General features: G+C 39.6%; 1 protein-coding gene across 1 annotated transcript; it reads left to right on the top strand.

Moving 5' to 3' along the window:
- The first annotated feature begins 409 nt into the window (after positions 1-409).
- Atp6v1d (ATPase H+ transporting V1 subunit D) lies at positions 410-15,763 on the top strand. The gene is made up of 9 exons (XM_048362302.1): positions 410-598; positions 5,137-5,254; positions 6,347-6,426; positions 8,158-8,225; positions 9,537-9,581; positions 10,784-10,887; positions 11,889-11,955; positions 13,272-13,350; positions 14,888-15,763. The coding sequence occupies exons 1-9, from the start codon at positions 558-560 to the stop codon at positions 15,027-15,029; spliced, it is 744 nt and encodes a 247-aa protein (XP_048218259.1). The 5' UTR covers positions 410-557; the 3' UTR covers positions 15,030-15,763.
- The last annotated feature ends 12 nt before the right edge of the window (positions 15,764-15,775 follow it).

Genomic DNA, 15,775 nt, shown 5'->3' with positions numbered 1-15,775 from the left:
CACGCGGATCATAGAGTTTGGGTCCTCCAAGAACGGAGAGTGTCAACCCCTTATGTAAGGATCTCGAAAGGTCGTTCTGCGATTACTATTTTGCTAAGTAATCCCCAAGGCATAAGGAAAGACGTAGGACTCATTTCTTATCTCCGAAGAGCAAATCTCTCAGAGTTTAACTCAGCCATAAGATGGCGCTGTGATTAAAAAGGAAACATAAAAATGGAAGAAGAGAACTCGTGTGAAGCTCTCTCCTCTGCTTTTACGCAACGCGGGCAGCGATTCGTGCAGCCGCCTGGCAGATGAGGAGGAGGGGCTGAGAGACGAACCGGAATTCCGCAGTGCGCGCGTCTCAACATCCGGGCATCGCTATCGTTCAGCCCGCCTCCTCGATCCTAAAAGGAAGCGGAAGTGGGAGATGGGCACCGCCTGTGCCTCCCCTCACCAGGGGTCAGGTGACCCTATCAGCTGACTCCGGTATCGGGCAGGCGCTGTGCGTCTGGTACGGGAGCTGTTGCAGCCCAGGGTGCCCGGCCGGGAGTCCGAGCCGAATAGTTATCGTCACAATGTCGGGCAAAGATCGGATTGAGATCTTCCCTTCGCGAATGTAAGTAAAGGGACGGGTGACGCCCACAGCTTCAAGGATGTCTGCTCCGGGCGATTCCTCCCGACCCTGGACCCCCACCGAGGCTTCTTACGTCCTGGGGCTGCTCCTGAACTCGACCACCAGCGTCTCTGCGTTCGTGAATCTAGGCTCAGCCTGCCTTGTCGCTCGGTCACACGTTCCTCCGGAGTGAACCAGGCGGGAGAGAGCGGTCCCAGCCGGACTTGGGCCTGTCGACCTTGGGGCGATTCTCTGTCTTTACCTATTAATCCAGTCTTTCATTCCACACACCATTCTGGCTTTGCATAACTGAATCGTTCCCCTTAGGCCCTCAATCTCTCTGTTTAGTGGGGAGACGGAAAAGGCACAGAGCTTTGATAAATGCTCTGAAAAAGGAATTTTACTGCAATGTATTGTAGGTTCTTAAGCTAAAGTGGGGACTTAACCAAGTCTTAGTTAGCATGGACGTCGGATTCAATCTTCTATTTCTCTGCTCACTTCACAAGGCCCAGTGTCACTACCTGCGATGTACATCGCGTTTCTGAGACATTACTTTAGCACTATTAAAACGGCACTTTTTCAGACCTCTATTATCACTCATCACGTTACAAGTGGATTTCTGCTACATATCTTTCTCTTTTACCAGTCCTTGTGCTCTCTCTAGGATGAAGAAGCATCTTGATTTTTAATCTGCAGAAGGCACACACACACACACACACACACACACACACACACACGGAGTGGGCGTTCTTTGAGCCCATTTCCTGGAATCTGCTCAGTTGTGGTCTGCTTTTCTCTTTGGGTAATGATATCCTTGTTAGGAAAATTGACAGCACTATAGGTCCTTGGCCTGCTTATAAAGAAAATACTAATTTTCTCAAATGTACATAACAGTTGTGAAGAGTAAAGTTTTAGTCTCTTTCTCCTCCTCTTCATCTGTTTTTGTTAGTGAAGAGGAAGAAGAAAATCAGTTTTGCTTTTGACTATTGTGTCCTTATCTTTTTTTGAGATGTTGTGTTTTTCCTCATTCAATTTTTTTTCTCACAGAACTGAGGACACTTAATATAGGACAGTTACAGTCAAAACCCAAACTCAAATTTCTGCCTGCTGGGGTAGTGTGTCTGAAAACTCTTGGAATTGTTATATTTGGTATTACCTTTATCCCATTGATTTTCTAGTGGCTGGTTCTACTAGGTGGGAAACAATCTTCAGTGAAAGGCAAAGCCTGTAAAACAGATTATGATCAAAAGTTTCCTAGGGGGGCTGGGGATATGGCCTAGTGGCAAGAGTGCCTGCCTCGGATACACGAGGCCCTAGGTTCGATTCCCCAGCACCACATATACGGAAAACGGCCAGAAGCGGCGCTGTGGCTCAAGTGGCAGAGTGCTAGCCTTGAGCGGGAAGAAGCCAGGGACAGTGCTCAGGCCCTGAGTCCAAGGCCCAGGACTGGCGCAAAAAAAAAAAAAAAAAAAGTTTCCTAGGCTGATTGCAAAACTCCCAGCATATCCCCGGAAATCTCTGTACTGAAGGCCTTTAATTTCTCCAGGTGGAGGAGCAAAGTTTGCAGTTAACCCAGGCAAAAATTTAGCAAGACCTCATCCCATCAGTAAGCCAGGTGTGGTGTTTCACATCTTTCATACCCACCTATGGGAAAGACACCCCAGGCAAAAAATAAGATAGTCTACCTGGAAAATAAGCAAATAGAGTTGGAGGCATGGCTCAAGTGGCAGAGTACTGACCTAACAAATGTGAGGGCTTGAGTTCAAACACCCCAGTACCCTCAAATAAAATGCCATTGAATATGTTAGTGAGCGGCAGAGCATCGACCTGGTATGCACAGGGCACTGGCTTTGATCCATAGCACCAAAAAATAAAAAAAATAAATAAAATGTGGGCAGTTCAAAGCTGCTGGGAGAATTAGCTCCTTGTGGGCTGGGAATATGGCCTAGTGGTAGAGTGCTTGCCTCGTATACATGAAGGCCAGGGTTTGATTCCTCAGCACCACATATATAGGAAAAGCCAGAAGGGGCACTGTGGTTTAAGTGGTAGAGTGCTAGCCTTGATCAAAAGAAGCCAGGGACAGTGCTCAGGTCTTGAGTCTAAGCCCAGCACTGATTAAAAAAGAAAAAGAACTAGCTCTTTGTTTTAGTCAACACCTAGATTGATAAATCTTGAACTCACTTTCTTAGCATTGTGAATATGTATCTTGGATAACTTTGCTAGCCTTTTGAAATGTAATTATCAGGAAAGGTAGGGTGTACCAGTCTTTGGGGTAGGATAGAATCTTAACTTTCCTAATTGCCAGCTATCAGACTTAACTGGTAATCACACTGACATTGACCAATTCTTTTTATCATTACGCATTTCACTGACTACTTGAGGCCCGCTCCCTCATTCTCTGGAAAATGTCTAGTCACCTCTGTACCTCTTTCTTCTACTGTCACTGGTTATCAAATAAAATCATTTTCCAGTGTTTTAACTAATGTCTGGCTGTATTTAATCAGTAGAATGCTAATATTTTTTGTGTTTTTGTTTTGGAACTTGTAGACTAACAGGTGAGAGTGGTCTTCTTTGGGCTTAGACAAGAAAAATGATAGGTTTGTGAAGGTGAAAACTGCTGTTTAAGAGTGTCTAACCTGCTAATTGAGAGGAAAATCAGATGCAGGAAGTAAATATTTTCCTCAAAGCTTGACAGCCAGTTCTTTGTCATGTAGTCAGATGTTTTTGATTCAGTGGAAAAGAAGTCATTGTCTTATGTGAAGGTCAACTTTTTTTTTTTGTAGGGCTGAACCAGCTCTGAAGCATATACTTAACAAATCCCTGGTTCCTACTACATATTAGTTGTGAGTGCTTGGGCAAGTCACTCTTAAGGGCTGGAGGTGTGGCTCTAGTAATAGATTGCCTGTTTGGCAAGCACAAGGCCCTGAGTTCAAACTGTGGTACCACAAAAGAAAAAAAGAAAAGAAAAAAATTGAAAATCAACTTTTGCCAGTTGCATTGGTGGTCAGGAGGACCATGGTTTGAGGCCACCCTGGCAAAAAGTTAGCATGATTCCTGTTATAAGAAAAAAGCTAGACATGCTGGGGTATGGTTGGTGGCTCATGTCTGTTTTCCAGCTATGTAGGAAGCATAAGTAGGAAAGGTGGCCTGGGCTACCCCTCTCCCCAGGAAAGGGGCTAAAGAAGTGAAGAGGGCTGAAGGCCTGTGGCTTAAGTGGTAGAGCATCTGCCTAGCAAGCATAAGGTCCAGAGGTCAAACTCCTGTATTGAAAAAACAAACACTCCCCCCCTCCCCACAGACTACAAAAATACCAAATTCAGAGTCTCTAATTGAAAATTGTCCAATTTCACAGAGGTGCCATCACCCAGGAGGAAATTTAAAATTGACAAGGTAAATTCAGTTTCATCAATCAGTTCAACTTTCTACTCTATAATATTTCTGGAATCTGTAGTACTGGGATTTCACCTCTTTTGATCCAACTCTTAAAGCCCAAATTCTGTTATTTCATGTCAACAAGAGAGAATGTTAACTGTACACATTGGAGTGGATAATTCCTGTTCAGGCTGGAAACTAAACTGGTGATACTGGATTACACTTCTGGTGAGACCAGTCAGTGCAAAGTCAACCACTGCTAACTGCTTTCCAAAGACTGTTCAACTGCTCCTACTCCTGCTTCTCCTTCTCTTCCTCCTCCGCTTCCTCCTTCTCTTCCTCCCCCTCCCCCTCCTCCTCACTTTAGTCTTGCTACCTAGGTACTCAAGTTTGATCCCCACCTCTAGGCCATTTTTTCCCTCTGCTTATTTTTGAGAAAAGTTGCTGCATTTTGCATGAGCTGTTCTGAGACTTTTCTATTTAACATTTTGGCTGTAGCTAGGATGACAAATACATACTACAGTGCCCAACATTTTTTTTTCTTTTTCTGTTGAAATGGGATCTTGTGCTATACTCACCTTGAACTAGATCCTCCAGATCTCTGCCACCTAGCTAGGATACAGGTGTGAATCATTTTCTCCTGGCCAAATTCCAAATTTTTGTTTGTGTGGTTGCTGTGTTGTAGATTGAACCTCGGGCCTTGTGAATGAAAGGCAAGTACCACATCATTTAACTCCCAAATTTCAATCATATATTGTGGCATAGATTTTTTTCTTAATATATCTTTAGTGAAACTGAAACATTATTAAATATCATTCTAACTTACAAAACAAATACTTAGATTATGCTAGCATCAAAATGAAGTTTTTGGTAATGTTTATTAGGATTTACATTTGCCTTTTTTTCATATACTGATGGAACGCTGATGGTAGAAAACTATAGAATAATGAAAACAGTTTAATTTTTCAGCTACAAATGTGTCTTATTACATCAAAAAAATAAAGCACTGAGAAACTGAGGAAGGATGGTTGTGAGTTTGAGGCCAACCTATACTATTTAGTGAGACCTTGTCTCAAAAACCTGAAAATAGAATATAAGGTAATTTCAGCACTGTGCTCCAGAGATATTATTGTGTCTTTTGAACGCTAATAATGTCTTTGTTTGTGCAGGGCACAGACCATCATGAAGGCTCGTTTAAAAGGAGCACAGACAGGTCGAAATCTCCTGAAGAAAAAATCTGATGCCTTAACTCTTCGGTTTCGACAGATCCTAAAGAAGATAATAGAGGTAGAATGCATTTTACTTAGAGTAGTGTGTATTTTATAAGTATTCAAGGAAAATTCAATATGGCATTTAAACTTTTTGTTTGTTTGTTTTTTGGTTCTGAGGATTCAACTCAGAGCCTTGTAAACTTTAAGCACACATTTTACTACTGAGCAAATGCCTAAACCCTAATTTTTCCTTATTTGAATTCCAAAATTAAAAATACCATTACAACATGTGTAGAGAAATGTTAGCATACCTGCATGAAGATTTTAGTTTCAAATAGTTCATTTTCTAAAATTTGCACTCCTCAATCATGCCTACAAAGCCATTTGACCTGGTTTATGCCTGCCTCTTTGACCTCATTTGGAGTATTCTTCCTAAGGACGGTTTCCAGGTTTTCCATGAGATATTTCTTCAATCTTCTAAGATGTTCTTTCTCCAGAACTACTTCTTACTGGCTCTTGCAGTTGTTTTAGTCTCTTCAAAGAGGCCATTGCTGACTTCCCAATCTTAAGTAACTACTATTTTTACTCTCTCAATCTCCTTTTTTAAAAAATCAAAGCTAGTGTTGCTGAATGGTATTTTCTTGCTTGTTGGATTCCTCCTCCTACATTAGAGAGAGAGCAGAGACTTTGTCTTTGCAGCCTTGTATGTCTAGTGCTGGCACATAGTAGGTCATTCAGATTTTGACTCTTAATGAAATGAATTTGAGAGACTAATGTGAGTAAATTGGTAAGAAAGATGGGCCCCCCAGTAAAGATTCAGTTTTGCATTTATTAATTAATGTTTTTCTTTATTATTTTTAAGTAGTTGTACAAAAAAGTTAAAAATTCATATATCAGGTTATGAGCACATTGCTTCTTCATCGATGTCACCTTTTCCATTGTTGTTCACCATTTCCCCCTCCCATCCCTACTGTTTTAATGTTTTAATGATAAGACTCATAGTTTTGTAACATGTTGTTGGACATTTTTGTTTTATCAAGTCAACATTAAATATTGACGTTTTATAACTAATATAAAATACTGATGGTTATTGAAAGACCTTAATTATGATGTGGTTTTCTTCCCTACAAAAGCTTGGTTGAATCTGCTGTTGGTTTCTGCTTTCCAGACTAAAATGTTGATGGGTGAAGTGATGAGAGAAGCTGCCTTTTCACTTGCTGAGGCCAAGTTCACAGCAGGGGACTTCAGGTAAGGTTTAAAAAAACAACCCAGAGCATTCAAAGTCATAGTTTCATTGAAAAAAAACCATTGTAATTTTAAAATACATAAAGCTGGATACTGGTGGCTCAAACCTGTAGTCTTAGCTACTCAGGAGGCTGAGAACTGAGAATCGAAGTTTGAGGCCACCCCCTGCAGGAAAGTCCATGAGAGTCTTACCTCTAATTAACCACCAAAAGACTCAAGTGGTAGAGCACCAGACTTGAGTGAAAAAGGTAAGCAACTGCACCTAGACCCTGAGTTTAGGCACCATTACTGACACAAAAGAATAATAATTAAAAAAAACTAAAAATACATAGCATTAAAGATAAATGCTATAGTAATGAGAAAGAGCATGTTGAATTCTGTAATTTCAGAGCCTTGTCTGCTCTCATCCTCATAATGCCTTTTTTGGTGCCAGTCCTGGGACTTGAACCTAGGGCTTGGGTTTGTCCCTAAGCTTTTTTTGCTCAAGGCTCATGCCCTACCACTTGAACTCCACTTCTGGTTTTTTGCTGCTTAGGCTTTGAACCACACTATCTTTAGATCTCAGCCTTCTGAGTAGCTAGGATTATAGGTATGAGCTACTGGTGACTGCTGTTTCATAGTCTATTTCACTTAACATAGTTTCATCAACATTTTGCCTTTTTAAATTTTTTATTTATTATTTATTTTTGCCAGTCCTGGAGCTTGGACTCAGGGCCTGAGCACTGTCCCTTGCTTCTTTTTGCTCAAGACTAGCACTCTATCACTTGAGCCACAGCGCCACTTCTGGCCATTTTCTATATATGTGGTGCTGAGGAATTGAACCCAGGGCTTTGTGCATATTAGGCAAGCACTGTACTGTTGAACCACATTCCCAACCCCCATTTTGCCTATTTTTAACATAGGTGTAACATCTCTCTTAAGATGTACCATAATTAATTAACATTTTCTCCTAATGCTGGACCTTTGAGTTGATGGTCAGGTTTTTGGTATATTAAGGAAGGACTGTGAATATCTTCATACTTATACATAATGAGGTTTTCATATGGATTACGCCAATTTATTTAATTGTGATTGTTCAGATAACCCTGGGGGGACTGTAGATAAGCCTTCTTAGTCTAAGTGAAATGCTTCCCCTGAAATCTTGTGGGTAGATAGGGACTGAGGTCAAAGTTGTTCTCAGGAGTTTTAGTTTTCTTTTTCTGGGGTCATAAGGCTTCCTTATTGTAGGAGCTTTCCCTGCTGGGAAGCCTACAACCAGAGAGTGATGAGGACAGTTGAAGAAATCAATATTGGTAAGCGTCACATGACCATGTTCTGTTTTAGTGGCTATGAGGAAACCCTTTATTTTATAGTACTAGATGGGAAGTCACATGCAGCCAGAGGGTGAAGGAATTTGAATACCAGCTTAACAACTGAACAGAAAACCTGGAAAGAACGTTTTTTCTACATTTATACTAGCATGAGAACCTGTAAAAATCACATTCCCGTGTTTACTGAAAACACAGCCATCATGTACTGTAAAATCATTCTTTTGTTTTCTTCTGTTTTAACTGTTGTTCATTCACTGCTCTCTGATGCCCTCATCTGGCAGCAGTGGTTGTCTCCTTTTTGGAAAAAAGTGGATTAAAACATGCTTATTTGTGGCATGTCAGTGTTAGTCTCTTTTAATGTTGGAACTATCCAATGGATTCTTAGGTTTATTTCTAACAAGACAACTAATTTTTTTTCCTGCAGTACCACAGTTATCCAAAATGTAAATAAAGCCCAAGTGAAGATTCGAGCAAAGAAAGATAACGTAGCAGGTAACAACAATTTTTTAGAACATTTAAAAAATAACCTCTTTTATGACAGTGTCTCAATGTCCCATTTTCTACTTCATTGGCTCCATATGTTAAAACTATTAACAACCAGGTTCTTAACACTTCAGAAGGCAGGTTATTAAATTCATCTATTGAAACCATTAGAATTCCAGACTTGATCTCTTGGTTTCTGAGTATTTCAAGAAAGAAACTTAGGAAACCCTGATTCAAAAACAGCACTTCAAAATCAAAACCAAACAATAGCACCCTCCCCCCCCCCCCCCCGGCCAAATAAGGAAGAAATGGTACTTTAAACTGGGCACCAGCGGCTCATGCCTGTAATCCTACTTAGAAGGCTGAGATCTGAGGATCTGTGTTTTGATGCCAACCAGGGCAGGAAAGTCATTGAGACTCCAATTAACTAGCAAAAAACCCAGGATTTGTGGCTCAAGTGGTAGATCACTAGCCTTGAGTAAAAAGTTTGGACAGGGGCTGGAAATGTGACTTAGCAGTAGAGTGCTTTACTAGCATGCATGAAGCCCTGGGTTTGACTCCTCACTACCACATAAACAGAAAAGGCCAGCAGAAGTACGGGCTGGGGATATGGCCTAGTGGCAAGAGTGCTTGCCTCATATACATGAGGCCCTGGGTTCGATTCCCCAGCACCACATATACAGAAAATGGCCAGAAGTGGCGCTGTGGCTCAAGTGGCAGAGTGCTAGCCTTGAGCAAAAAGAAGCCAGGGACAGTGCTCAGGCCCAGAGTCCAAGCCCCAGGACTGGCCAAAAAAAGAAAAAAAGAAAGAAAAGGCCAGAAGTAGTATTGTGGCTCATGTGGTAGAGTGTTAGCCTTGAGCAAACAGGTGGAGACCAGGTTCTAGATCAGTCCAGGCAAGTAAAAAAAAGTTTGAAAGACTCAATCTCAACTAACAAAAACTGGATATGGTGTTATGTGCCTGTCATCCTAGCTATGCAGAAAGCATAAATAGAAGGGCGGTGATCCAAGTCAGCTGCAACATAAATGTAAGACTCTGTTCAAAAGATAACTATGCCAAAAAGGGCTAGGGACATGGGTGAAGCGTACCTGTTAGCAACGCCAGTCCCTTAGTTCAAAAATTCCACTTAAAAAAAAATAGTACTTCAGTGGCAGTACTTGTCTATAATAATACCAGCACTGAGGAGGGGAAAATAGGAAGATTGTGAGTTTGGGACCAAATGGGCTATATCATGAGTCCCAAAATAACCAAACAAAAAAAAGCAAAATGAACTTCATGGTCCATGTTTGTTAATCTATATATGCATCTTTATTTACCAGGTGTTACCTTACCAGTGTTTGAACATTATCATGAAGGAACTGACAGTAAGTGTGAAACTTTTTGTGTTAGTGTGTTTCTGTGTTTCTGGGATCCTCTGCCTACTGTTTTGATGAAGCTTGTTAGAAAAGCACCTTTGTCAGATCTTAAGAGTTCAGAGATCTCATTAGATGATCAGGAAAATATAAAACATTGCTCATATCTTAAAATCCTTAATTTTAACTTAGAAACATATTGTATGGTCATTTTCATTTACAAATAGGGCCTTAGCCAGGCATTGGTGTCTCATGCCTGTAATCTTAGCTATTCAGGAGACTGAGATCTAAGGATCATGGCTCAAAGCTAGCCTGGGCAGGAAAGTCTGTGAGACTCTTATTTCCAGTTAACCACTCAGAAAAAGCCAGAAGTGATGCTTTGGCTTAAGTGGTAGAGTGCTAGCCTTGAGCAAAAGAAGCTCAGGGACAGCACCCAGGCCCTGAGTTCAAGCCCCAAGACTGGCCAGAAAAAAAAAAGGCCTTTTCTTTGGTAATTTATTATAAACACTATACTTGAGATACATTGTTTATAATTTCCAGTTTTAAAAAGTCTGTCTGTTTAAAGTAGAATCTGATCTTAAATGTGATAATGTAAATTGAGTACTGTATTTTTAGCCCACCTACTTTTTTTTGTAATTTGTGTCATCCATCCTGTTCCTAGTTTGATAGCATTTTGGTGGTAATAATTCATATTTACTCAGTCTTCTCCAAGTATAGTAACTTTTTCCTGTAGAAAAAATATTCTTTTGAACTCATGTTTTATTGGTCATATATTAATCAAGTTATGTAGAATATTAAGTATGGCTCATATAAAGAAATCCAATATTGTAGAGCCATTTCTTATCAGAGAACAGCTTTGTACTGTGGCACCAGGCAATAGTTTCCAAAGGGAATAGCAGCATTAAATCAGCATGCTAGGAACTGAAGTTTTGTTAGTTTCTTCTAAAGGCTGGGGATGGAGGCTTGCCTAGGATGACACTCAGGGTTCAATCCCCAGAAACACACACATGCTTTCTCCTCTATGATGGTATCCTTGTAGAAAAGTTTAGCATGCTCCTACAGTGACTAGAAAGTGAGGTGGGCCCTTAGTGTTTGTATTTGATAAGGTTTTGTGGATATGTGTTGATGTTTGGTGTTTTTCTCTTCCTTTTGGGATTTTACAGAAGAGGATTATTTCTCTCTAGTTACAAATGTTGTCTGACTGGTTGTTGCAGGTTACGAACTGACCGGTTTAGCCAGAGGTGGGGAACAGTTGGCTAAATTAAAGAGGAATTATGCCAAAGCAGTGGAACTTCTGGTGGAACTGGCTTCGCTGCAGGTCAGCAGCCACAGAGCTAGACAACTCTGTGGTTCGATTTCTAGTAGTCAAGTAGAGGACATTCCTAACCTGTGTGGGATTTGACTGCATTTTGTATTTTCAGCTGTGTTTATAGTCCTGTGTGAAACAAACCTAATGCTTTGATTTCTGAATGGTGGCTTCTGCACAATTAGCCCTACATTTTATTTTCTAAAAAAAATATATGTAGTCGTTTCATATGTGAGCGCGCGCACACACAACAGCAAAAAAAAAACATGGTTTGTGTATGGAAGTCATTTTTTCCTTTTGACAATTTAGTGTATATTAGGTTATATTAGTGAGTGATTCTTTCCTCTTGTTACTTCATTTTTTTGCCAGCCCTGGGGCTTGAACTCAAGGCCTGGGTGTTCCTTAGTTTTTTTGTGCAAGGATGGTGCCTTACCACTTGAGCCAGAGTTGCACGTCTAGCTTTATGGCAGTTAATTCTAGATAAGACTTTCCTCCTCTGGCTGGCTTTGAACCATGATCCTCACATCTCAGCTTCCTGTGTAGTTAGGATTACAGACATGAACTATTGGTACCTCCTGTCCCTTTTATGTCTTTATTTCAGTGAATCCAAAGCATTGATTTTAACAGCACAACAGTAGTGCTAGCTGTATAAAAAATCTCATACAAATTTCATGGTTTTTGTTTGCCAGTCCTGGGGATTGAATTCAGGGCCTGAGCACTGTCCCTGGCTTCTTTTTGCTCAAGGCTAGTTAGCACTGTACCACTTGAGCCACAGCACCACTTCTGGTGCTTGTGGTGCTGAGGAATCAAACCCAGGGCTTTGTGCATGGTAGGCAAGCACTCTACCACTAGGCCACATTCTTAGCCCCAAATTTTATGTTTTTTAAGTGTACTGACCAGAGATTGTCTTTGTTTTCCAAAATGTATTCTCTAAGTCCGGTTTGAGTGGAGATGAGCAAGTAGAGTGTAGTTAGGAAGACTTTGTGCTGACATTATCGATCTGTCCTCTTTAGACTTCCTTCGTGACTCTGGATGAAGCCATCAAGATAACCAACAGGCGTGTAAATGCCATTGAGCATGGTGAGTCACAGTTGCCGCTGCTTTGTTCATCCACTTGTGCATCCCTTCCCCACGGGCTAGGCAGCTGCTGGGACTCACTGGATGCTTGAGATGGAAAGATATGGAAGATACTGTCTTAGTGTGAAGAGCAACAGTAGTGCACAGGAGTGTAAAGAAGTGAGAGATGGATGTGTATAATTTGGGGGGATTTATCGACTACCCTGGTAAGATAATGGAATGTTGCATTCATTTCTAGTCATTTGTGTGTTTAATAAAAGAAGCTTTCTCAGGAGCTTAATCTTTACTTTCTTCTGATTGTTGAGCAGAGTATCTTTTTGAATATGTTAAGTGCTTTATGTTCCTCCCCTTTAGGCCACTCTTCTTGATTTGCAAAAGTAAAATTTCCTACTTGATGCATTTATTTTAGAACTCTTATTTCATTATTTTAAAGCCATGACTACATAATGTTAATAACGCTTTTTGCTCAGGGAATGTTAGTTTCCATTAAATGTTTACTTGATTTTAAAGAAGAAAAAATTGACGCAAAGAAATTCCTTGGGGATTGTTAATTAAGGCAGTTATCTCACTTTAAAAAAATTAGCAAATACTTTTTATTTTAAATTTAATTTTATTGTTAAGGTGATGTACAGAGGGGTTACAGTTATATATGTAAGGTAGTGAGTACATTTCTTGTCAAATTTGTTACCTCCTCCCTGCAAATACTTTTTTCCTTACTGTGCTAGGAATCAAATCCTGTGCCTTATATGTTAGGTAAGCTGTCTGTTACTAAGGCCCGCTCCAGCTCAGAAACATTCCTTAACTGCTTACTACTGTAAGCAGGCTGTGCTCATGGAACTAGCTAGCAAAACAAAACAGGTAAGGTCAGTAGAGTTCAGGGAGTCACATTCTAGAAGCAGAACAGGCAAGTTCTACAGAAAGTAGAACCTAATGACTAAAAATTTACAGCATCCTTTCTGCTCATTTTTAAAAATATAACAGTGGAAATCTGGTGTTATTTAAAGTAACACTTGGGGTTCAGTGTTACCTGTTTATAAATATTCATTATGTTCAGTGTTGGATCAATTACAGTTCAAAGTTTTCTGTGAACAGAAAAGATTCTAGAAGGGCACATACCAAAAATACTTATAATTGCTACATCTAGATGGCTGGGTTCTACTTCATTGTAGTTTTTTGTTTTTGTTTTCTAAGTTCTCTGCATTAAATATAAATATATATTCTACAATTAGAAAAATAAGTAACTATTAACAAGTATGCATTGGTAATTTAGTAGGAAGGGGGCTCAGAAGTTCTCACATATATTTTTTTTTAAACTCTAGTCATCATTCCCCGGATTGAACGAACCCTTGCTTATATCATCACAGAGCTGGATGAAAGAGAGCGAGAAGAGTTCTATAGGTTTGTTAAAATTGGCAGTTATTGATTCCCTACCTCCCTATTCCAAAGATTCAATTTGCTGAGTTGGTTTGTTGCTGAGTTGGTTGTTGGTTTAAACTTTTCAGAAATAGTACAGCTTGAATTTCTTTTGGACAAGTAAGATGCAGGTATGGTGGTGCACGTGGGAGGCTGAGGCAGGAGAATCATGAGTTCTAAGCCAGCCTGGGCTCTATGGCAAAAGCCTCATCTTCAAAAAGAAGAATTTTTTTTTTTTTGGAGATGCCAGTTTTAGATATTTTCAAAACATATTCATAGCCTTTGACAATACAGTAGTGGTTTTGTAAGTTCTCAGTTAGCATATCTTAGACCTGATGGACCCACTCTGTTGGGTAGTGATCCTTTTGCCCAGCATAGCCACACTGCAGATGCTTCCTGGCTACAGCCACATAGCAGCCATCTCAGTTCTCACAGCTGACTGTTGCCTGTCATAACACTGTAGTGCTTGTGTTCATATAGCTTACTGTACTGATTTAATAATGGACTCAGAGCACAATGTAGAGATGCTGGAAATTCACAAAGGTTTTTTCCTTTAAGGGAAAATGAAAGTTCTTGATAAGAAAAATAAATGAGTTATTGTTAACTTTACATAATTTTATCAAACGTATAATGTTTACTTCCTATGCGGATGTGAAGCTCAGATAACAAGCCCAACTATGTGAAGAAACAAACAAAAAAACCTAGTATCCAAAGGGTTTAAGCACTATTCACAGTTGTAGACATACATTGCAGGTCTTGGAACTTATTCCCTGCAGATAATGTTATATTGCCAAAGGCTCTGGAGACATTTTACACATATCTGAAAAATGGCATCTCCAAAATCTAAGACTTATTTTTTATGATGAAATGGATTTAGATTGGGGTGTTTTCACATAAAAACCTGACGAAACTGGAGTGAGTCAGTCAGCAAATATGTATTGCATGTTGAATAGGAGATGGTATAAAGAACTTGGGGCATAACCAAATAGGATAAATCGTACCATTAGAGAATTAGCACAGTATATGCAGAGAAGTGGTGCATGCAGTCCACGAGTTGGCTATGAAGTTTTTAGAGCCAGTGGGAATAAATTAAATTGATAAAGGGGTTGGTACACTGGGCTCAGAGACGTGAGAATAGGTCAAAGCAGGAGTGTTAAAGGAAGACTGCTGGTCTTAGACCTTGAGTAGCCTGAGTATGATGATGAGTTTATTGATGATCTTAATTATAAAATTATTTAGTTTCTGTCCTTTATATTTAACATTGTGATCCAAAATTTTAATATTTGAATGCTCAAAATCTATTCTATTAAAAATATTTCAAATTTTATTTAACCTGGGATAGCACTTCTGAAATCAATTAAGTGTATTGTACCTCAAATATTTGTTAAAATGGGTTATTGAAATTAGTTGCAGGATCAACCTTTGTTCTAGTTTTTTGTTATTCTTGTTACAAAACTTAAAAGAAACCAAGTCTGCTTAGTACTGAAAAAGCATCCAGAAAATTCTGCCTTTTACCTGGCAGGTTAAAGAAAATACAGGAGAAGAAAAAGATTCTCAAGGAAAAATCTGAGAAGGACTTGGAGCAACGAAGGGCAGCTGGAGAAGTGATGGAGCCTGCAAACCTTCTGGCTGAAGAGAAGGATGAAGATCTCCTCTTTGAATAATCTTTCCTGTTTGGCTTCTTTTGGAAACACCCAACACCTGGCTTCCATTTTAATTTAATGTGTAGGTTTAGTGCGTGTGGCTATTTATTTTTGGGCCTATAAAATTTACTGGGTGTAAAATTTACCTAGAGTCCTATGAAATTACTTTCGTAGAATCCTAATTCAAAAACCACATACCACAGTTGAATGAGATTTGTAGAACCTGCCTGGTACTTCTATACAAGTCTCACACTATTCCATTTACACCTGTTATATGTGATATGTTTTAATAGGCATCTTAAGAAATAGCACTAGAAAATATTAGTGGTCTTAGGCTAACTTCTGTGGCAGTCTTCATTCCTACCCATTTGCTAATAGACTTTGGCACTGTTGTTTGAGACTGCTCTAGCCATTCTTGTGTTACTGTGGTACTTCTGCCTTAAGCTTTATGGAAACCTTATTTTTTTTCTTGCATGACAGGTCTTGTCTGTCATGGGAGCAGTTCTGCCAACTTAAATGTAATTATATTACAAAAAGTAAAGTTGTTTGAAATCTTTTGAAAAAATATTTACTGCTAAGAATAGTAGTCCTTATGCTCAGATCAGCGACTTGCATTCATATCCAGAAAGCTTTTTCTGCAGGTATTTTAAGGTTAACCTTTTGTTACCTGCCCCTCATTATCAGTGTTTCACTAAATGATTTATGTTGTGACAATTACCGCATTTTGAGGTACTAATAAATGCCATGAATTAAAAGGATTTATAATA

This window comes from Perognathus longimembris, chromosome 14 (genome assembly GCF_023159225.1).
Source record: "Perognathus longimembris pacificus isolate PPM17 chromosome 14, ASM2315922v1, whole genome shotgun sequence".
In the NCBI taxonomy this organism is placed as follows: Eukaryota; Metazoa; Chordata; class Mammalia; order Rodentia; family Heteromyidae; genus Perognathus; species Perognathus longimembris.
This window is presented reverse-complemented; position numbering and strand designations above follow the sequence as displayed.

What these genes read in the sequence shown, in the direction of transcription:
- Atp6v1d (XM_048362302.1), top strand. Translation starts at nt 558, where the DNA reads ATGTCGGGCAAAGATCGGATTGAGATCTTCCCTTCGCGAAT. An exon ending in TCCTAAAGAAGATAATAGAG is followed by an intron (nt 5,255 to 6,346) that starts GTAGAATGCATT and finishes TCTGCTTTCCAG; the next exon opens with ACTAAAATGTTGATGGGTGA. An exon ending in TGTAAATGCCATTGAGCATG is followed by an intron (nt 11,956 to 13,271) that starts GTGAGTCACAGT and finishes TTTAAACTCTAG; the next exon opens with TCATCATTCCCCGGATTGAA.